This window comes from Lissotriton helveticus, chromosome 4_1, assembly GCF_964261635.1.
Source record: "Lissotriton helveticus chromosome 4_1, aLisHel1.1, whole genome shotgun sequence".
Taxonomy (NCBI): domain Eukaryota; kingdom Metazoa; phylum Chordata; class Amphibia; order Caudata; family Salamandridae; genus Lissotriton; species Lissotriton helveticus.
The window spans coordinates 561,478,241-561,502,780 of NC_136063.1; the positions used below are offsets into that span (position 1 = coordinate 561,478,241).

Consider the following 24,540-nt stretch of genomic DNA (forward strand, 5'->3'; position numbering starts at 1 on the left):
GTCTACCGTGCATCGTAATCGAGCCCATAATGTCACACATTTTCAATCCCTAGATTTATGTGTTTAAGTAGATCACATTAGTTAAATGGGGCGAAGTCAGCAATGATCATTTCTGATATACATAAATCATGCGTGTGTAAGTTGGAAAACTCCTAAATTGCTGGCATGTGCAATTATAAATTGAGTAGTTCTTAATTTGCATGTTTTATTGAGATGCAATACTTATTATTTTTCTATATCAACTGCTTCACCAGTTCTGATTTGACACAGTTGTCAAAATAATAGTTTTTCACAAGAATTATGATGACATTGTCACTACCTTCTTACCCACTATAGCACACCTATAATGTTCTATGGTTATCTAAGGACCAAGTGATATTGCATCCAGTGTAACATGAGTCAATATACTCATAGAGAGTCATTTGCAATGGCCAACACAACCTAAAATGCAGTGATCTTCCATTTTTAACCACATCAATGCTGATGGTATTCCCCTCCTGTGCTGAGATTTGTTGATTCCCATGTTTCATGACGAGCTGGGCTCGTCATGAGCGTGCGAGGAGGCTACCTCATGACGAGCCCAGCTCGTCATCAGCGTCGAAGGGGTTAAGAGAGAGCTCCATGAATGAGGGAAGAGGGGATAATGTTGCTGCCTTATTGGAATACCTGTTTTTAAGGATCAAGTATGTCTGAGTTGGGGAGCATGGTAAAGAAAAATGTTTTGCCTTTGTTTCCCTCAATGCTTTTTTCTTGGTACCATTGTGCCCTCCATTTTTTCGTAGAAGTGCCTATAGAAGTGCCTACAGGGAATTTGATTGGTGAGGACTAGAAACCTACATACAAACATTATGTTATGCGTGGTTTCTATTAAGAATTTGGGACTCTATTCTCTACCTCTCTACCCTAATGGAAATGACAGATTGTGTTTCCAGAAGTATTACTTCACCATTTGCCAATAACAGTTATCTACCTTTCTGGAAGATGACTAGTAATTTCAGATTTTTAGGTCGAAGCCTACCAGACAGCACATCAGCCTGGTTTGCTAATGGCCGCTTAAGGACATTTGGAAAGCTATCCTAGGAATGCATTCTACACATTACTTATTGGCTTTGTGGTTTGTAACTCACATTTGCTTTCTTCTATTTTCTATTCTATTTGCTTTAGGCTGTCCAGCTTGAGTTTGCCCCTTTAATTGCCCAAACCATTTTTACTGTATTCTTCCACCAGTACTGGATTTCTGCAAAGAGGCATTTAACTCTTTATCTTATCTTGTCACATTTGCTGTGCATTCAAAGACAAAGGTCAAATATCAGGGTCTGTTTTCCAGGGAGCTTGGTGTTTACTTTTTTTTCTCTGACTTGAAAGTGAGAGGATTTATGTGACAATCATGCCTGCAATTGGGGGAGTGCTAGAGGAAATATTATATATTTTTCTAGCACACAGCAACATATAAATCTCCAAATGACTTGTCCAGATATTTCATAATTAGAAAAGCTCAAAAAAAGCACATTTTTGGTACTTCTGAGGTGTGATGAACCAAATATTTCAGTAAGATGAAAACAAGTCAATACACTAGGTGATGCTATTGTTTGTGCGCTGTATACGTTTATCAGTACAACTGTGTGTCTGTGCTAGTGTGATGGTCATTTCAATTGAAGATGTGTTGTCTATAACAATGGCAGTGTGCTACTACACCATGCATATTCCACTCTATGCCTCTTCCCTCTTCTCTGCACCACTCCACACTACAATACTTCTGTCTACAAAGCCTCACTGCACTCTACTCCACACCACTCTACTCAATGCAACTTCACTCTACAAATCTCCTCTCTAACCACTCTACTCTTTGCCAATGCACTGTACCCACACAACTCTACTATGAACCACTGCACTCTTTGCCACTTAACTCTGCACCCCTCCACTATAGGCCACTCTACTCTGCAACACTGCACTCTATGCCACTGCAGTCTACACCAATTCGCTTTTCTCTGTACCACTCTACTCTATGCCAGTGTGCTCTTTGCCAATCTACCCTAACCAATCTAATCATTCCAGTACTCTATGCCACTGTACTCTACTGTGCACCTCTCTTTACTCTACTGTGAAACAATCTACTCTTTGCTATTGCACTCGGCACCACTGCACAGAGTGCCATTGTACACAGTACCACTCCACTCAGCGCCACTCCACTCTACTCTGCGCCACTGCACTCTACACCAATGCAGTCTACACCACTTTACTCAAAGCCAATGTACCCTCTCTCACTGCACTCTATGCCATTAAACTCTTCTCTGCAATACTTCATGCTACTACACTCCAGATTTGGAGACATATTACATAAATGTTGCATTGAGGGAATTCAAGGAATTTCAATTTGCATAATTTTTGCAGTTTCGATATTAAAGAATTGAGTAAGCAAATGTAGCTCCAGTTTATATATTATATAATAGTTTTGGCACTGGTAAAACCTTGAGCAAAAGTATATTGTGCTATGTTTACTGTTAGCACAATAAGATTTTAAGATAATTGACTGTGCCTCAAACTTTGGACATATGATATGCTCAACAGAATATACTTGCCATGTTCCTGGGGAAAACCAATACTTTGTTCAGGCTAAGTTTGGAGCAACACCTCTTTGTCTTATTCTCCATTATGCTAGGAGTAGTTAATGAGTTGTGATTGTATTTTCCCGCACCAGTAAAAAACCTTACGTAATGTGCCGTGGCAGTCGGCCGATTTCAAAGAAACATCATGCGTCTAAGTCACAAAGACCATTAAAAGAGTTGGAAATCAACGCTGGTACGTGTAGATTTCTGGCCTTAAGAAACTCATAATTAATGCACCACATGCCCCTACAAATTGCAACAGTTCTAGATGTCCAGGAGTCCACTTCTACTCCACACATAGGCAGGTTGTTCACTACGTGCAACAAAACACAGGGGATGCTAAGGGTCTAGATCTGACTACAAACTAACCAGACACTCAAATGTAGTGTGAGAGAGGTAGTCAAGTATCAGGAGAGAGAGGTAAACAACAATTAAATTAGATACAAGTGTGAAAGTGTACCCATCAGCCCGCCCATTGACGGAGTCTCATCATCTGGGTTTAGGTTAGAAACTGGTATCTATTAGTCACCTCTTTTGATATATACAGAGGGAAACTAGTGTAAGATCCACCAGTGTGAGAAGTTGCCAACAGGATATGTTGGTTAGGCTGAGAGTAAAGAGAAAGCAGTGCACAAGAGAAAGGGGTGAAAGTTTGAATGTGATATTAAAAATGCCTGTTATGGTGCCAAAAATACATTTTTATTAAGGGGGGTCAGCATAACGGCAAGATTAAAAACAAAGTGAAGATAGTATCTGGAACAAATATTACTATCAGTTGTAGAGAAAAATGGTCAACATGTTTCAGCCTGTGAAGGCTTTCTTCAGGACCTATATTTTAAGTGCTACTGCAACAGTGAAAAAGATAGTTTGGACCTACCAGTCAACAGTGTGGTGGTCACATGTCATTCTGATAAGTACTCTCCTGTAAAAATAAACACCCATGAACAGATATAAACATTTAGAACCCTTTTACATGTGTGGATCAATAATCAACTGATATCAATTGGAGCAACTCACCAATAGTATGGGGAAAACTTCACCTCGCCTGGCACTCGCTCAGATTAGAGGGACCCCGCTCTAGGGAGAGAGAGGTGGAGGGAAAGGGGTGTCATGATCATCTCTTTTGGAACTCCCTCGCTAATATACTCAATAGAGTGGTGCATCTTGGATCAACAATGAAAAGATATATATAATGAATATAATGAAAAATGGAGATTTTGCAATTCTACAACATTGTAGACTAACGTCATGTCATTATTGCAACAAGATATCTCAGAGTTGGTAATATACTGAGATATCCTGTATGGTAAATATAAATGATGTACCAATGTCTTGCACAACTGAGCTTCTTTTCACGAGGTCGTGCAAACAGGAAGGAAAACCATTGCCTATTTGTACCAGTGAATGCCCACAGCCTATGTGGCCCAAGTCGGCACATGGGATAATTTTAAAATTCTAATATCAAGGTTTTCCGCATATAGAAGTGTGTATTTGTAAATGCGGAAGTGGCAGAACGCCGTTGATGAAAAAAAGGGCCGGCGAGCGGCCAGTTAGTTGATCGGCCAGATAAATAGTTAGACAGGCGAATACAGACCCCAACGGGAATGTTGAGAATATCCCACGGACTGCTAATTAACTGGCCGAATAAGCCGTTAGACTCATACATGCGGACGCGGAAGGGAACGCTGAAGATGTCCCACACACAGCGTCACTAACTTGTCCGTCGTTGTCCCAGTCATCCATATGAGTCGAGGGGAAGGTGATTAGTATCGCCACTCGTCCGATTTAAATTCTGCGTATGCGGACCAGAGGGGGAACTTGCTATGTCTATAGTGATTGGTTCATGATTAAATAATCGGACCGGATCCGGAAATGAACCAGAATAACCGGAAATGTAGTTTGGACCAATCTCTTCAGAGATCATACAATCAGGCATAGAAACGGCATTCCGCCGGTCAACCGAGCAGCAAGGAATTGTCTAAAAAGCACCCACCACGGTCACACTATTATTTTATCAAGTCATTAATTTCCTGTTCCATCTAGAATACACAAAATTATTTAAATCTTTTTCTGAGTAGCTTCTCATGTGTTTCCTGAATGCAGATTGCTGGCACAATGTTTTGTGAATAATCACAGGTTGATGAGAATGTGTTTGTCCCATGCTTTATTTTTGCATCCAGCCGCCATAATCTCATTTTATTGCCCTGATTATAAACATAAAACCGAAAATCTATTGATATAGTGGATTGCAAGTCGCAAGTGCCCTTTATTATTAGAAAATAAAACTCCTCGTGAACGCTCGAATCAGAATGTGGAAATTAGAATAGTGAATGCCTTTTTATGACCTGGGTAACGCTTAGGTCTGCAAAATCTTTTCTGTATGTAGTCCTTCCTTCATACTGTCACTACAATAAAGAAATATAGAAGTAAAACATTATATAACTATATGTTCAGCAAACATTTGAGACACTTTTCACTTGGCTGTCACAATTTCGATGAGTTATTCTAAAGTTATTATCACTGCATGGCAAGCCACTTAACATGTTTTTCCATGAGTCTCAAACGTATACATGAAATTTACTTCTCCAGTTCTATTGGGATTGAATCTAATCAGGTTTCCACGGTAGCTGTCTCCAGGTTTCCCATTGCGACTGGATAGAGCTGACTTTTGATTAATGCCCCAACTAGATAATGCTTCCATATCATATTGCCATTCTTTTCCTCTTCCAAGGAAAGCACGCCTTTTAATCCAGTGCACACGGAAGTGAAAAGCCTTTTTTGGAGGCAGACCGCGGCCTCCTCATTTTCATGGTGTTGTGTTACCTTTCTTGGATGGGACATACATGGAACTAGGGATCCTGGGAGAATGCTACTTTCAGTCTAGCAGTTTCGAAGATATTGAAGTAGGATTCATGAAATGTTGAGTTAAGCTTCAAAAGCTACAACAACGTTTTCAGTTGCCAAAAACCTTGTGTTTCTTGGTATGTTCCTTTTCTACATTTCCAATGACTGAAGGCAGCAGCCCAATTTAGTTTTGACTTGAACGCAGGCCACTGCACAATAATCGCTAATGTTAAACTGTACTCTCGACTAATTTTTTTCAATAACTTACATTTTTGGAGATCCTGGAAAATGTTTTCTGATATTGTTTAATTGTTTTGTCTGATTATGTTCAGAAAAGGAAAATGTTAGTTTTACAAAGAATACTGCTCTGCGTTAATGTTTGGAATGTGTGGTTTTAAATCTATCAATTGCATTCTTTTTAATTCTTGGGCTCTTGCTGAGTAGACGCTGAGACTATTTTAAAAAAGCAATTGCTGTAAACCTGAATTAACGTAGGAATTTTTTGAGCAAACAATATTCTGTTCTCATATCCTTGTTTATGCTGGGATGTGCATTCTTTTTGCCTGTGCAGTGATTGGAAGCAGTGGCTTCAGCCCAAGACAAACCCACCCGTTCTCACCACAGATCTATCCTTCCAAGTAAGAGTTTTTTTTTACCTTTTAAAAAGTTATATGAAAATAAAGCTCCTTCGTAAACATCTCCTATATCCCAAGGCTGGGCCATCTTTTAATCATATGAAAAATGTGTAATTTGTTGTAGGGGGTGTGCGAATTGTCTTTTAAATCTGTGCTGGGGGCGAATGTAAAAGTGCATCATCTTAAAAATGAGCGTACCTTTCCAAAAATGTGAATTAATTTTAATATGTGGCGTAGTGATTGACGGTGATGGCAAAGAAGAACTGCAATCTTTGTTAATAACAGTCCCAACATACGTTTCAATAATGTTAGTCTCCTTTATTTGCTTCCTCTCCACATATATCCGTTTTCATTCGTTAAGATTTATTTGACTCTCACCCATGGATATCCCCAACTTTCTTTTACCTCTGTCATATCCTCACATCATTTGTTTGGTGAACTCCTCTTGCTTCTTTTCCATTTCTAGCAATGCATTTTTTTTTATTCGCCAGCATTGGCACAGCGAATATTTTCTTTGTTTGTGTGGGTGACTAAATGATGCATTTCTGTAGTATGTTAACTGAAAGTATGGTTCTCTGAATAATGTTCAAATTCCTTTGCAAATGTGTCTAACACATCAAAACTGTCTTTTTTGGCAAGTTTAATGTTTTCCTCATGCTATGAATAGCCCATTGAAATAGGTTCTATCACCACTCACATGCTCTAACCAACAAAGCTCTTAGTGAATCTGGAACCTTCCCCTCACTTATCTATATTTGCAATAAACAGTGGCCTTGATTGTGCCACTTCTTCATCTCTTCCTCCTCCTTTATCTATGTCTCATGCTTTATATTACAGGCAAAACCAAAAGGCTATCTTATTTTAAAGTAAAATGGATACCCTTGAAACACAATTTCTCCGGGGAGTTGTCTGATGCTTGGCCTCTCACATCACAGTCAACACCCTATACTCGTTGGGTTTTCTCCCAAAGACAGCATCTGAAAACACAAACAGCAGGGCTTTTCTTGAGTAAACCATGCTACATGATTGACCCAGGTAATATCTTGCTGTCCTTCTGTGGCAGCTGCCATATGATCTACTAATACATTTTTGCAACCTATTCTTTTCACTGCATTTCCTGATTGCTTTTGAATATGAGCTGTTAGCCATCTCTTTAACCACCTCTCTCTCCTATTATGCATACACTCCTTTTTTTGGTTTTAAAAAAGACAGATACATCTAGCTGTACATCACACGCCAAAGAGAACCTAATGATTCAATACTTGTTTCAGACAAATTAACTCTTATCAATCTCTTCCATTGTGCCATCACTGCTAAATCACAAGCATCACCATCCCTGCTCATTTTTGCCCACTGGATTATTCTACACAGGGGACAACCTTTACTTCTTACAATTTCTATTCAGCAGAGCAATTATCTGGGTATCAGTGCTCAATTCCTGGTCAAAGCACTGGAAAAGGTTATTACTCTTTAACTTGAGCTTTACATGGAACTTAACAATTTGCTTGGGTAACGCGAGAAATGCCTGTCCGGGTATCACTTACATAGAGAAGATTAAGGAAACAGAAAAAGGTGTACAGTGTGTCACAGAGCAAATATTTTTCTTAGGAGATGATAAAAAAGTAGATTGTTGAGTCAATGCGTCAGTGAGTGAATGAGTAAATAAGTACATATTTTTGGATGTGGACCCAATGTTGTGGAACTGTCTATTCTCAGGAATGCAAGCTGACATTAATCTACTCTATTTTAGGAAACGCCAGTAAAGATATTCAATCTAAATTCTCTGCTAAGTATACTCTAGTTTTGAGCTCTTGGATACCTGCAGGTTTAAGCATTATATAGATCCTCATTTACTGTTATCAAATATCATATTTCTTGATCTACATCCAAGCATTGCAGAAGTTCGTTTGCTCTGATTTGTCATTCCGTTCTCTGTATTACATCATCTTACTTACTTATGTGTGCCGTTGCAAGCTACCAGACACGGAGCCTCCTACATTACAACTTTCTAACTTGTTATGTTCATATTATCCTTGAACTGTTGACAATTATTTACATGGCTCTCCGTTTATAAAATTCATATTACCTATGAGGCTACCAAAAGTCCAAGTTCACAAGCCATGCTTCACTTCTACCGAGTCCTCACACTGTACTAATTTCCTTTCCTATTTACTGTTCATTTCTGCCACAACATAATTGTTTACAAGTCTACGTTACTCAATGCAATCTTTCTAATATTTATTAGAACTTCAAAGAAATCTCTTTCCCCATACTATACTTGAAATATTTAAATGTAAATGTAAATGTCCAGTATTTGTAAAGCGCAAACAATTACCCGAAGGTGTCAAGGCGCTGGGGGCCAGCGGGAAGATTAAGCGAGCTATTAACAAATTGTTATACATAAAGGGCAGTGATTGATGTGTATGAACATATATATATATATCTATATATATATATCTATATATATCTATATCTATATATATATATCTATATCTATATCTATATATATATATATATATATATATATATATATATATATAGATATAGATATAGATATATATATAGATATTGAATTTTGAGTCAGCTCAGCAGTACATTTACTGCATGCTTTTATACACGGTATTAAACATAATAATAATAAAGGCCCTTTTATTTATTTTCTTGTTTTGGGCAAATAGCAGAGCATATCCACATATACTCCCCACCCCATCATCGCAAACCATGGCTGCATATGGGCAGACACAGTTTACAACAGGAATGCAACAAGCAACAGCATATGCATCATATCCACAGCCCGGTCAACCCTATGGTATTCCCCCTTATGGTAAGCTTTAAAAATAATTCACATATATTGAGTAGCACAGTGAACATTTTATTAGGCCTCGACTGAGTGTCAAAATTTGTCAGTCAATAATATTGTAACTTGTGTTTTATTTGGCTTCTTAGTTATTGTTTTTAGTTCTATTATTTATGGCTGTTTATATTAGCATGCCCTTGACTCTGGAATTTGAAATAAATATGCACCATTTTGTATATTGTATACACAAAATGTGGTAACTTTAACTTTGCTTTTTGTCTGAAATTATCTTTTACTGTGACAAATATTTTGCATTTGCGAAATCAAGTCAGTCAGCTTCTAAAATAAGCAAGCAATGGAATTGTCTGGAAGGACATAATGAGTGCCACTTTTCAAAAAGTGTGGCAGAATTTTTTTTAATTATACTTAATACGTGCATCATGTTTCTTCTTTTTCATGATCTTTCTCATTCAGTAGTAACAAAATATACTTCTGTGCTCATACAGAGTTATCCTTTGCTATAAAATGCCAAGATATATTACTTGAGCACTATAACACCTTACGATTTATTGTGTCTGCTTTTTTACACAAATTACTTGAACTAAGGTTGTAAGCCATGCCAGGTAGAGACAAATTCCAACATTAAAAATGCAATTAATATCCTTAGTCCTAATAAATTAATGCGATGCAAAACCTCTACTGGTATGGCTCTGGAATATCAAACTCTAAATATTGTGATACCTTTATATTTATGCAAAACTGTGGTAACAAAAATATCAACAAAGTAGCTATATATAGTCAGTACAGATTAACTATACTTATATCCTCATATATGTAACTTAACGATATATCTACATATATATCTTCAAGTAATTTATATGGGCAGGGGAGGTGACAACAGTAAATCTATATTTACCAATAAATTCTTCCCTCCTTGATATTTTGGTTGTCGATATTTTGGCAATGATATTATGGAATCACAATATTTGTATAGTCTATATTCTGACATAGATCCCACTATTTTTGTTAGAGTTCTCCGTTAAAATAAATAAGATCCATGAAAGCAATACATTTATTGCATGGATATTGTTTCAATTGAAACAGATACAAAAAAATAAACTTCGTGAAATCACACAATAATATATTAATCTATGAAGTTATGCGCAATGAGAACTCCCCCTTCTATAGTTCTGGAGAATTGGGCACATAAGACCGTGAAATACATCACTACAATAAATAAATGCAATCAAATGCTCTGGGGAGGATCTAGCTCCCGTACATGATGTAAAAAAGAAGAGGGAACATGAGATAACACATTTTATAGTTTTTTTCAGACTGAGGTGTCATGGCCAAATGAGGGCATTCTGTTTATAAGTGTAATTCAGGATAGCCCTTCAAAAAGCAACCTGAAGCAGTAGGACCAGTAACAAATTTCCCAGGCTACACAACCTAAGCACTGGGGATACTGAAATGAAAGCTAAGACAAAGGGTCTGACTTTCACAAAGAAGACACCTGATAACAAAATCTGGGGTGGTACTAAAAAGGGCAGCTGGTCTCCCCAGGTATTGTGGCTTCAGCTTCCCCTAGATGATTCACATTTGGCATCATAAAACGAGTGATGCTCAGGGCAGTTTTACCCAGCACCAGTCTGACAAAAACTGACCGCATTCAAGCTAAACTGCTAGTTTTAGGACCAAATCTATTACTCTCAATTTTGGGATCCTGTGAGTGCTTAAGAATTGAAACGTGGCATATAAATAGAAGGAGGGGTATGAAATATTGTAGGGTCCAAGAAATGTGCAACAAATTAAATCAGTATTCATACCCTCTCTTCCTTTAGTGATGTAAGTGGAGAAATTAGACAATTTTAGAAGAACTGCTTTTTATGAGTGTGAGAGACACTTACTTTAAAGGAAAGAGTTGTTTTAGTGGTCTCCAACTACAATAATGGCCAAGCACATACATAGATGTAAAGGGCCCTTAGGCTGCACAGAAATATCGTTAGACATGTACACATATGTACCATTAGCAATTTTAGGGATCAGTCGGAATCTAGAATGCCATTACTAAGGTCTGATGGACAATTTTGTATTTCCAGATAATACTCCTGGCATCCTAAAAAGGGAAAAAGACATTCAAGGGGGGTGGAGGGGGGGAGGGGGGTGTCCTGGAAGAGAGGGCGTGGCATAAATGTAACAACCTAACAAATTTAGGATCGCAGTCACAAAAATATTGGTGCCAATAAGTGACATATAGGCTCAGGGAAGTTGAACTTACATTCACAGAGTCCAGTCATGAAACAGAAAATAACGTTATTGTTTCTAAATTCCACATATGATGGGGAAAACTATTCCATTATGGCTGATTTTTTAGAGTCATTAGTCCTTGCTTTAAAAATGAGAACAGGAAGGGGGAGTTGGCCATGGAACATGTTTAACACACAAAGTTACCAGCTTACATAAAAACTTTATGGTAAACTAAAATAAAGATACAAATACAAGGGAAGAGTTGAAAATACTTCCAGGCATATAGAGGGCATGGAACACAACCACGTTTCATGGGAGTGTCGAGGAAAGGGTTTCTTCATTTTGAAAATATCATTTTCAGGTAAATGGAGATTACTTACAAAGTTACATGCAATAATGCACACTCTTATTAATTGGCTAGCTTGTAGTTGATCCAGGATGAAGGTGAGGTAGGCTTAGAAATGTAGATTTCCATACATTCTCTTGTAGATTTTTGTGAAGCCTCAGAACCTCTGAAATGTATCTCATAATAATTTCAGTTTATTAAACCTTTCTCCACTGTAAGGATACCAGAAATCGAGCTGGTATAAAATTAAATAAACAAGAAAAGGATTTACCTCGGGTAGCAAAAATGTCCTGTTTTCACAATGTATATTATGCGACTATTACTAAACTAATAAACAATAAACAATTTTATGATATGGAATAAATTAAAAACGCTAATCTAGTTGGTTTACTTTAACATTTTAAATCAAGTGAAATTGGGACTCTATTTTTAACTTTCACAATTTCTATGAAACATTGTGTTGGGAAATATCTTTATGTTGTGTGAACTGTAAGAAACTGAAATGAGTGCTAGCACCAGTGGCATGTATACAAAAAGAAAGCATCTACCATATTGCATTGCTGTGATGTTTGGTGTCATTTGTTAAGTACATTCTCCTGTGTGAGCATACATTTACAAATGCAACTGATTTGACATTGGTGGCGCCTTTTTTTCGTAACCAGTTGGACAAAGAAGTTTCTATCCCGGGTTTTGTAGAGACTCTTATCTACATTTTACACTAGAATAAACATAATATATGTTCATTTACACTAGCCCCTCTCTTTTCCGAGCCAATATCATTTTTTGCATTCCTGCTTTTGCACCATCATACCAGGGATGGCTCCATTAACCACCATAAAGCCACAGCTAGCGTTGTCACCATTATACACAAATATAGCATTATTCCCACAATTAAGCCAGGGCTAGCATTATGACAGGGTGAACACCATCATGTTATACATTTCCACAATGTTTGCCTGATCTGGTTTATTTGACTTGATTTTTATCACACTACTTTAACAAGGAAGGATCGATACCTTACACACCATGGACATTTTGTCTCCTGACAACACTAATTGCACAAGGACTTTTATCCACTCCAGCTTCAATATAGGATTTCCTTTCTGTCTACCTGTATTGATGGATAGTTAAAAATTCTGGATCAATATATGAGGATTCAACACATGGCCGTAGGAATAGACTCACCTATGGAATTATAGATCTAATATTATTTCTCCGTACTGTACTTCCTATTTTACATAATACACTGTTATGCTATACTGAATTTGTTTCTAATATTTACTTTGACTTTTTTTGGTATGCTTTCCACTTTTCTATGTTGTAAACATTCCGGGATATTGTACTCAAATTATGTTTTATAGTGGTAAAAATAGAAGGCAACAGTTTTGATATAATTTTCGGAGATATTTCTTAGCCAAATGTATGTACAACTAATACATACAAATCTGATTGGCAAATTGATGTTTGATATGATGTATCTCTATGTTTAAATATAATCAAATGGATCTGATATCACTAACTGATTTAGGTACATTGTGGGCAGGCATCAAGACAGAAGGTGGATTATCACAGTCACAGTCACCTGGACAGACAGGATTTCTCAGCTATGGGACGACGTTCAGTACACCACCACCCGGCCAGGCTCCCTATAGCTACCAAATGCAAGGTTGGTATTGGCATATACACACAAATATGAATATTGAGTCCTTCTGAATTTTGTGATGCATATTTTGTATTATTTATTTAGGTTCTTAATATAGTCAGTCAAGATTGATTGCACAGTGTTACAAAGCGCTTTAGAGATAATGACTTAGAAATAACAGTGAACAAGCAATACAACGATAGTCAGAACCATATTGGTATCTTTGTAGTACAGTTTTGGTGAGACCAGATATCATAGGTGGAATTTAATTGTGAAAAGTGTTTTAGGAAGTGCTGTTAGAGGTATCTTTTAAATGCCAAAATTGGGGCAGTCTGTTAGATATGTGTTGGTTTAGCATTCCAAAGAGAGTAATGAAACAGCACCTGCATTTAAGTGCCTCATAGTGTTTAGCATATATGGATCTATGCAAGTGCCATCATTCATATCTCCACCCTTCATAGAAATAAAGCTGTTTACGTAATCAGTGTAAGCTAAAGCTCTTATTAAAGAGCAATGTCTGCTTTCTTGAGACAAGTTCTGAATGCCCCAGTAAGTATCCAAAAGAATATTTGGTGTGATGTATCTTGCAAAAACTTTATTTGGCAAAGTCAGCCCTTCTCAAAATATAAAATATTGTCCTGACTTACACATTTTCTCTGGCCCAAATTAGATAATGTATCCTGAATGTTTGACATCTTCTAACTGCCAGATGATGTAATAATTTAGCTCCATTGAGATAATCGTAGCTTGGACATACAATTATATTTATTTTACCTGCTCAATAATTTATATAGTGAGGAAGCTAAGTGAGAAACAGTATGATAAAAGTTAAACCAAGAGAATGTGAATATTTATGTTTTTCTTGTTGAAATGTACATTTTATTTTATTAATTTTCATTATATTTGCAGCAATTTGTGAAAATATTTTATCAGTGTCTGTAAAATCTCGAATTTTAAACTGGTTAAGTCAGTGTAAGGTACTCAATTTAATCAAATGTTTTTAAAAGTATCTCAAACATAGCTTTATATTCCTCAGTGCATTGCAAGTCTGTCAAATTATGATTGGCCCGTAGCTTCAAATCCATAGGAAATCATTTTTTGAATGGAACAGTTAATATTCATGTTGTACTTTGAGTCATATATGAAGAACAACTATCTTCAAACAGATGAACAAGTTTTATTTTTCTGAGTTTGGAATGGATAGATACTGGTCTTTAATCCTGCTTGCCTTGACCTTATGCTGAATGTTTGTGCTGCAGTGTGAATGACATCTGCCCAGAGTTTGTAAGTGGGTAATTGTGGTTAGTTTGTCTCACAGCTAGCAGAGGAAGGGAAACATCCTTTACAACAGAACCGCTACAATGCGGTACCATTACGACGCAGTTTTAATAACGAAAGTCGTTACAAAGACTTTCGCTGGAGGGCGCTCTAGGATAGTTTCATTTACTATCCAACACCTTCCCTACTATCCACGGGGACTGGTGTTGGAATAGTAAATTAAACTATTCACTATCAGCGCCCCCCCAAAGCAAGTCTCTGTAACGACTTGCGTTGTTAAAACTGCGTCATAAAGGGACGCGTTGTAACGCTACGCGTTGTACCGTCATACATCCGCAGAGGAAATGAACAAATGTTTTTATGTTTGGTTGTCCTGATACAGATGGTGTTTACAAACTAGCATCTCACCATTACTGTTAAGTTATTGTTCATTTCTACCCTAAATATTTCTTAATAGAATGTAGGTGCCCTCACACGTTAAGAGTGCATGATTGAAAGACATTTGTAAAATGTTCTCACAATTGTTTATCCTTTTTCACTATGACATTTCGGTTAAATATTTTCAATAAAATGTAACTTTCTTTCAACTTTCATTAGGAATATGCTGGGCCTATTCATTTTTATAATGCTATCACAATAATACTATTGAGAGATACTGTTTTGCTATTGGCTGTTCCTTCTCTAAACATGCATACATATCTCAATATACTTCTTACTACCATATTTGTTCCTCATTTCAAAATTATACCGTATTTCCAATACAGAGTAAGGGAGGTAAGGAGAGGTTTGGGGAGGGATAGGCTACTACAAAACACTCACCCACAGAAAAGGAAGCTCATTGCTATTCATAAACAATACTTCTAAATTTACTAACTTTCACTTAAAGTTGACAAAACAGTAGTAAATGTGCTCCAGCCCAGCCTTGGAGCAAGTCAAGTACCACATATGGTCACTCACATGTACTGCAAAACACTTCCATAGAAAATAATAGAGGCAGGCACTTAACCCCTTGCATGCTCCCGTCGGCCAGCACTACCTCGCTAGTGCTGCCATCAGCCAACGGCCGACAGAGCCCCACCCACCTAATAGAACGCCCGGTTAAGGCGTTAATATAACACACCATAAGAAATAATGTTAAATAAACAAAAACAAATGATGTTAAAACATACATAAATATAACATAATTATGTTATTATGTTAACATGTAATACTAAACATAATTTCAAAATAAATGTACTTTACCTTTTAAAAAGTTTACATTTAAAAATGTTTTTACATAATGTCTGCCATAACTTTTAACAAAATGTTTATAAGTTTATCATTAATTAATATTTAAACTGTTATATTTTATATAAAATATTTAAAATATGTTTTCTAGAATAATACACTTTAATACTTTTCGCTGTACTGTCCCACATGCAGTTCTCTGCCTCTGTGGTGTAGAGCTCCCCTTACTTATGAAAAGTTATTAGTCATAGCTTTACACATGTCAATTATGTTGTAGGAGGCTCGACCAGGGGTTGGAGAGATGTACATCTACCCTTAAATGTAAATCTACACTCAGAAATGGTGAAGAGCGAAAAGTGTAGATATATGCTTTGGTGCAGGAGTAAATGTACGCATCTAAATTTGCCTTTGGGAATAGGCTCCATTGTCCTAAGATGTAATATCTGAAATGTTTTCTAACTAACAAGACAATGCCTTTACAATTTATGTTGGTGAATCAGGTCATCAAATGTGGACTGCATAGACCTTTAGGAATTGGGATGATGGGATTCACTGTGGAGGAAGAGTCATGCGATGTCTAAGAATAATATGTACCCAAAGTGTATTTAGTCGCAGAACTGATGTTGTTGCATGTTGTGGCAGTAAACACACCTTTTCAGGTGCACTACATTGTGGTTCTCTTCTAAATATTTTCTGAGTTTATGACAATATCATTCATCAAGAAGTCAGTAGTAATTGATTAGTACATTAATTACTCTGCTGCTTTTATTGGCTGTTTTAAAATATATACTTCACCTAGACTTGTGGTGTTATCTTCTGGGGAAATGTCCACACTTGATCAACTAGAAGAAAGGAAAAAACTCTCAAGCAAGCAAAGTATTTATAAACAAAATATCGAAAATACTACTGTCCAAATAATTCCAGTTATGCATTGGAATTACCAACCTTCTTGTTCTCAGTTAGTTTAGGTGTTATCCCTTTTACTGGACAAAACCAGTACATTTAAATGTTAGGGTACATTTACTGGAATATCTTGGTGACAACTAAAGGAAATTGAAAGGTTTTTAGACTTGTCTGTAGCTTTTATTCAATTAATGTGATGGCAAGAATGTGCACCTGATTTAAAGCCCGAGACAAAGTATTAGAATGGCTACAGTCATTTGTAGTTAACATTGTACATCAAAGATAGCTTTGTGCCTATTAGTCTAATCAATGCTTGATGGATGAACAAAGTCCTACCAATTCTATATTACTTTTTAATATCTATTTGTACCCAGTAACATGTGTGATTTGCAGATAAAGGGCATATATTAAATTGCATGTGGTCGACACAAAGCAATAACACCTCAACTAAGAGGTTAGGTGCACTTCTGTAATTAGAACAGGTACAGCTTCAGTTTGTCTATGATACCTAGTTTTGAATAAAGGATACCACTTGCCAGAAAACAGGATAAAAATAGACTTCCTGTTTTGGGAATGTGGATTTAATTGCAGCATCATTTTGATGGTCTACATGGCATGATTTCAGCCATCCTCTCCTTGTCTTTCAAATTCCTCCTACATCTTGCTTCTAATCAAGGAATGCAATTTGGTTGAGACCATTTATCAAAAAAACTCGAATTTCTAAAGAATGTATTACTTGGTGAAAGTCTATAACTTTTTGCTCAGCCTTTTGCTTGGTAAAGGACCACACTCTATGGCTCAGTTGCACTGAGACAGAATTACCGGAAACACGTGATACTGTGAACCAAGCAACAGCATATAAGAGAACAGTCCCAACTCTAATACAAAATGTTGATAATATGGGGGTACTCTTTTATCGAGACAGTGATATATCTCCCACAACCTCAGTGGCTCAAAATGCCAACTTTCAGTTTTCCATCATTTAAAAGACCCTGACACTCTTACAAACATACAAAAAGTAACTGTGGGTCAAAAGTAATCTGCCGACTAACTATGTACCTGACACAAACAGAGAGAAAGGAAATGTATCTAGAGGTGTGATACAAGGTCAACAGGATACTTTCCAAATGTGAAAATACCCATCAGTTATCGACCGATACCGCCCTTGTCATCATCTGGGACCCTTCACACCGAGAAGAGTAAACATTGCAACCACTTGTAAGTTGTTCAAAAATGTGGGTGCCCCAGTGGTCTGTGGGTATGTTGGCGTGTACTGATAACTGAAAAGCAGTGCGTGAATCAAAGCGAGGGTGAAAAAAGGTGCAAAGACGCCTAAAATTGGAGAGACAGGAGGAAAATAAGTTTAATAAGTACCTCTCAGCTTCCAAAAGATAAAATCAGTGCAAAGATAAAGTAGTTTCAACAAATAGCTACTATGTATAACAACTAGGTCAACATGTTTCTGCACCCAGGTAGGTGACCGCTGCTTTCATCAGGACCGGAGGTCGCTACTGCTTAAAAACGTGGTGAACAACGAAAAAAGTGGTAAAAATATCACCTGGACATCCTAGGTGTGATACTCCTCCTAGCTATTTGGTAGGAGAAAAACACTCCGCCTCACCTGGCTGCGGCGCAGGTAAACAGAGCACCGCTCTGACCGTCGGTACTCCGGGCGTCCCTCTGGGCCGTCTCAGGGAGGACCTAGACTGGGTCCATAGACTGCAGAAACATGTTGACCTAGTTGTTATACATAGTAGCTATTTGTTGAAACTACTTTATCTTTGCACTGATTTTATCTTTTGGAAGCTGAGAGGCACTTATTAAACTTATTTTCCTCCTGTCTCTCCAATTTTAGGCTTCTTTGCACCTTTTTTCACCCTCACTTTGATTCACGCACTGCTTTTCAGTTATCAGTACACGCCAACATACCCACAGCCCACTGGGGCACCCACCTTTTGTGAACAACTTACAAGTGGTTGCAATGTTTACTCTTCTCTGTATGAAGGGTCCCAGATGATGACAAGGGTGGTATCGGTCGATAACTGATGGGTATTTTTCACATTTGAAAAGTATCCTGTTGACCTTGTATCACACCTTTAGATACATTTCCTGTCTCTCTGTTTGTGTCAGGTACATAGTTAGTCGGCAGATTACTTTTGACCCACAGTCACTTTTTGTTTGCTTATACTGTCTTTACTAGGGGTTGTAGCTGTGCCAGGTCGTTAAATATCCCTTTGGACCCTCCGTTCACTGTTCTGTTTATACTCTTACAAACACACCACCAAGCTGAGTTCACTAGCTCTCTAATATCTGACTTCTTCAGGTTAGAGCCTGGTGTATTACATTTCCTCCTAGATTTAAGAGTGTTTCTTAACTCTCAAGCTGATGGTTCTGCTCCCAGTCCTGGCTGTCTTTTGCAAGGTGGTGGGTCGGAGATTTGGATTTCTCTCTGTACAGCTATGTAACTTCCCAAAACGAGGAGACCAGGGCTTTCTCGGGTGGTGTTAAAACCTCCCCTTCTCTGTACTGTGATGTTGTCATTCATATGGCTTTTCTTGGGCCCAAGTTGTAAGGTGTTGGGTTCCACTCCTGTACTGGTTAAGGGGTGAGGTAGTTAACGCTAACATAAACATGATGATAATGATGATGATGGGGAGCAGCAAGCATACTGAAAGCACCGGGAACCGTCCTCGCAGCCCTTGCTTAAATCGGAGGCTAACATGTTTTCCTTTTCGTAAAGATTAAGATAAACAAGGGAACATAGCGTACAGCATGCTTTAAAAGGCATTTGTAAAAGTGGCTTTTACTGCGCGGTTTTCATGACGTGTGCTGGCCAGAAAAGCAGTGACAGACAACTGGAAAAGGCTTGCAAAGTGTTTTTAAACAAGGCAGTAAAAGCAAGAGGGAACCGCCGCGGGTTTAAAGAGTCCATCTGGCTGTCATCGACTTCAAGGCCCCCTCCGCCTCCCGAGAGAGTCGCACCGACTCTTGCGGGGAATAGCCTTCCCTGGTGATGGACACAGCCCATGGCAAAGTGGCTCATGGCGGGGAGCAAATGGGCCCGAGTAGCAAAGCTACAATTAATCAATGTGTTGTGTTTAGTGCTGCATGCTGGAGCGGCCAGATACCAAGTGCTAACCAATTACAGCTGACTTAAGCGAGACAGGGGAAGTAAGTGGCCAGATCAGGAATAGATCACACAGGCTGTCAGTGGCATTTGGGACTGAAGCCCGGGAATGCTTCTCTCCAATTGCAAATCCAGAGCCAAGAGGTAACTCGCCCTCCCCTTCTCTGCCCGGAGCAGCGCCCAGCTGACAGGACAGGGGCTTCAGAAGACTTCTGCCCCGGGGCAGGACAGACTAGGCCCGCAGGTATCGGTATTCTTTCTGAAAGGTCCAACATTCCTCATAAATCCTTGTTCATTCCTCGCTGGACCTTTGACCTGCACATTTGTTTGTTTTTTATAGCGTTTTATGTCTTTTCCTCCACTGTGTCTTTTCTGTGTGAAACATGGAGACTTCCTTATTCTCTGGATGACAGGCCTCATGCTGCCGAGTTTTCCTACGATTTTAATGCTAGCATTATTCATCTCAGAAACACAAATGGAAATGTCAAATAAAAGGCTTTTAGTGCCTTAACGCCAAATGCCAAAGTGGCCCACACAGCAGCATGTAAGAAACATGTTTCAGGTTTGCACTGAGAACTCCCAAGAGGCAGGGGTGACTGCAAAGGAAGAAGGAATGTGCTGGCCGCGGAGCCTATTGCTGTACTTTCCCCGCTCATATAAATCATTAATTTGCAAATTGTAGTTTGATTGGAAAACTTCCTGAAGTGAAAGATGTGTGCTAGTTTAGTAGATTTGAGATAAATTCACAAAAAAGTTTAAATCAAAGATATGCATGCATAAACCTGTTTCCCGATTGGCCGCACTCAGTCTCAGACACGTTGCAATTTAAAACGCATGTTCTTATTACTTGCACTACACAGCGATCTCAAATTTACCCCTGATTTGTTCTCCTTGCAAACATTTTTTTACTTGAGGAATCCATACAGCTTCAGTCACTAACAATGGTGGTGGTGGCGTTCGTGTCACTTTATTGAATAAAATGTATGAGTGTATTTAGAGCTGACATTTTTTGGGGGGGAAATGTTTGTTAATACCCCAAGTGTTTCGGCCTTTTTGAATGTAGCCCTCATTTCCGCTGGTGGCCGTTTTACCTCCTCAGAATACTTAATTTGAGCCGGAGGTTGCAGGTGGGGTCCAACTGCACTCATTTTTGGGGACCAGCGCTTTCCCTCTTCAGACTTAGACTGCGAGCGAGATGAAAAAATATACAAAAGGGAATAAAGGACGAATCGAAAGATAAATAAACCATCACAAAGGGAGACAGCAGGAACTGCGCAAGAGTGAGATAAAGGAGCAGGGTTTCTGCTAGTGGATTAAAGAGGTGTGATATGGCTTCAAGACTAGCATTTGGCACGCCCACTTTTAATAGCACTGGCAACAGGCATCTGCGGTGAGGTTTTGGCACCAGCACTCATTTGTTTACAAATTAACCACTGCCCCCTCATGGGAACATCCACTTCCCCACCCATGTTGCTTACTGCTAACAATGTGGAACATCCACCAGTCTGGCTGGTTTTCCCCTGCATTAAGGAGAACCTCATGGGCAGAAACGAATTCACAAATCGTGATTCTTTAATAGTAATTTCAGATATAGCCAACCTTGTGTGACAACTGTGGGCCACAAAAGTTTTGTGACAGAGGACCTTTATGTTTTCATGCATCGGGTATTCAACTGGCAATTTCATTGTTGCTTGAATTTAGCTCCACTACAGTTTACAAATTACACAATTAGAAGTCTAACAGTTTTATCATGATAGAGTGAAAACTCTGTGGTATCTCAGAGAAGACGTAAATGCTCAATAAATTAGTCACCAATCTCGCCCATTTCTATGCATTCATAATATGACAGATAGAGGAACTGAGTTAGAGGGAGGGGAAGGGATTGGCCCAGGATCATGTAAGGTATTCAACCGAAGAACCGAGGATTAGGAGGCAAGTGTCCTGGGTCAATAGGGAACACCAATATCAGATGTGTTTTATTGTTAAATGGTATGTCTGGGGATTACATAAAGCTTGCAGCCTTCCTGGTATCCAAAGGAAATCTGGTTAGGAAATCCCATTGTTGATACCTGTATAAGAACAAACATGCATGAAAACTGGGTAAATTGCAAAGAGTGCAGAGAGGCATTCGAAATCAAAGGGTCACTCTATTTCAAACATCTGTTATCCCTCAGTTTAACTGAGTGGATATGTCAGGATGCGCGATAACTGGTATCACCTGAAAACGACTAGAAATAAGAAGAGACAGAGAACTACAAAGCCAATAGGTATGAAATGGACTGTGATGAAGAACAATTTAAAGTTCAGACTGAGTAATACAATCTAAAGGTTTGGGTGTGGCGGTTAATTAAGAACTCGAATAATAGGTTAATCTTGACATAGTATGCTTCATTTAGCAGATTTGGAAGGTACTTGGTCTAGTTTTTTAATGTCTGGCCTACAAAAGTAAACTGATATTTCAAGAGCTCATCTGAAATAGGCTTTACCCAAAATGGGTACATGTAGAGGATGCTTAATTTGAGCCAGTGTGTGCAGGTGTGGCCCACAGGCTCTCGTTTTTGGGAACTGGCACTTTTTCACATCAGACATTGACCGAGAGCAAGAGAGAGTGAAACAAACCTGGGAAAGAAGAAGAAAGACAAAGGCTGAAAAACCTTCACAAATTGAGAACGTGGGAATCATCTGCAAGAGAGAGAGAGATAAAGGGGTAGCTAGTGTCTCATAGTGGATCAGAGGTATGAGGTGGATTCAGGATTACGCATTTAGCTCACCGACATTTATTAGCACGGGCTGCGGGCTTCTGAGTAGAGGTCTGGACACCAGCACTCATTCTTTGATTAATTAAGCACTGCTTGTAGGTGTCTGTTTCCGTTGAAATGCAACCAAATTCAGGTGCCCTTTGTTTTTTTGATGGTGGTTGTAGGACCATCGTGGACATTTGCTTTGTTTAGACAAATCTGCAGTTCACACAATTTAGTTTTCACGTTAATAAATGATGATATTAGGCATTCTATATTGCCTTATTAAGCTACAGTTGCATAAAATGAACATCAAGAAAGTACTTCTAATCTCTGGAGAATAGCCAATGGCGAGGCGGTGGTAGTGCTCTTACATTTGGGAATCGAAGTGAACTGTTTCAGGATGCCTGCTCTCAATTGTGGAATGATCACATGGGGCATTGCAGTGATGAAGGTCTTGCCTGCAAGTGATTGTCTCTCTTAAAAAGCAAAAGAAATGCAAATAAGGCAAACTCTGTATAAGACCAATTGCAGTAAAATACTGCAACTTAACATTGTATGCATAATTTAACACACCTGGTATATATTTTTTCCTCGCATAGGGGCTCATTAGGATGGGGAGCGGATCGCCACCGCCGGCCCAGCAGGGGCGATCCACCCGCCATCTGTCCATGATTCAGGCCGCCACATTAGGATGGAAAGGCATGCAGTCTTCGCTGTTGGAGGCCCATAACGGGGGATGGGGATGCACATGGGGGTACCTATGGTCCCCCCTACATTGGTGTGGACAAGGTGGCAGGCACCGCACAGTGCCTGTCACCTGTGCATGCTGATGCACAACTTGCATTCCCAGCATTACGGCGGGCGTGCTGTGAGCACCACAATGCTGGGAATGGAGAATGCCACCTCCACAGTGGCATCCTAATTGCAGGTGCGGACCCGCCGCACCCCTTGCAGATGGTCCCGCATTCCGTTAAAGTCCACCCGCCATCGTAATGAACCCCTTAGTTTGGTTCAAATAAAACTCAAAATTCAACTATAAAACAAAGTAACTTCATCACTATCCTATGAAACATTTGACAACCCGATTACGAAGTGCCAATGTACCTAGCTCTGAAAAACAGTGCCAGACATGCGTCTTTAAATCTCTGATTCGTTAAGAAAAAAGTAGAATGACGTGGTCAGAAAGCATGTCTTTGGTAAAATCTACATTTTAGTCAGGACTAAAGAGGTGTCATGCAGAGAAACAAGTGTAACGAGGAATTAGGAGTGTATCAAAGGGCGGAATGTCTTGAAAAAAACAGTGGCAGTGTTTACATACTTTGTGGCATGTACATTTGAAAAGATTAATTATGCATCTTATTTTATGAGACCTTAAAAATCTTTTTTAAGAACTAGGTACAGATTTTGGTCCTCTTGGTTTAACCTTTGCTCAAATTATATTTGGGTCTTTTTCGTTCTGTGTGGATCTTCCACGTAGCTGAAGGAGGCAAAATTAGATTTTAAAAATTGCTTTCCATTTCTGCTATGTTACACCGGTGTGCCAAGAAAGTACCCAGAAGCATAGAAAAATGACTTTTCACTACTGCCTGGTTCCCTGTAGCAAGAACCACAACTACCACCCAACACTTTTTCTATTTCAACTCTGGTAATAACAGTGCTGGTAGAAGTATCATTAATACCAGTAGCATAAGTAGTAGTAAAAGAGGACTAGTAGAAGGAATGGTAGTAACATGAGTAGCAGTTGTAATCGTCCTACCAGTAGTAATATTAGAGTTAGTAAATGAGTACTAGAAAAAGTAGTAGTATTACCAATGCCAGCAGTCCTAAAAGTGGTAGCTGATGATATTAGTAGTAAGTTTATTGTTGTATTAATGCACTTAATGTTGCAGTAGTAGTAGTCGTAATAGAGGTTGCATTTGAAATATTAGTAGTGCTAGTCGTGTTACAACAACTAAGGTTAATGGTGTTAGTACTACAACTTATTTGTGATAGTTGAAGGAATGATGGTTCAGATAGTGCTACACTAGTGTTATTTTTAGCATGGTTATATCAGTAACTTCTTAGTAGTAGCAATGGCAGTTATCCTAGCTATAGTAGTAGAACCAATCACGGTATTACAAGCAAGCCTTAAGTCTCATAGGTAATTG

At 38.6% G+C, this 24,540-nt stretch overlaps 1 protein-coding gene across 4 annotated transcripts in view; it reads left to right on the forward strand.

Annotated features, from left to right (window-relative positions):
* The window catches only part of EYA1 (EYA transcriptional coactivator and phosphatase 1), a 265,134-nt gene that overhangs the window by 44,794 nt on the left and 195,800 nt on the right, over nucleotides 1–24,540 (forward strand). The window contains exons 4-6 of one of the 4 annotated variants that reach the window (XM_078687154.1): nucleotides 6,022–6,088; nucleotides 8,767–8,909; nucleotides 13,004–13,141. In XM_078687154.1, coding sequence (XP_078543280.1) covers nucleotides 6,022–6,088; nucleotides 8,767–8,909; nucleotides 13,004–13,141 — 348 coding nt within the window. Of the gene's footprint in view, nucleotides 1–6,021; nucleotides 6,089–6,990; nucleotides 7,121–8,763; nucleotides 8,910–13,003; nucleotides 13,142–24,540 lie in introns of those variants that run through there. The other 3 variants (XM_078687153.1, XM_078687155.1, XM_078687157.1) reach the window with 3 other exon arrangements.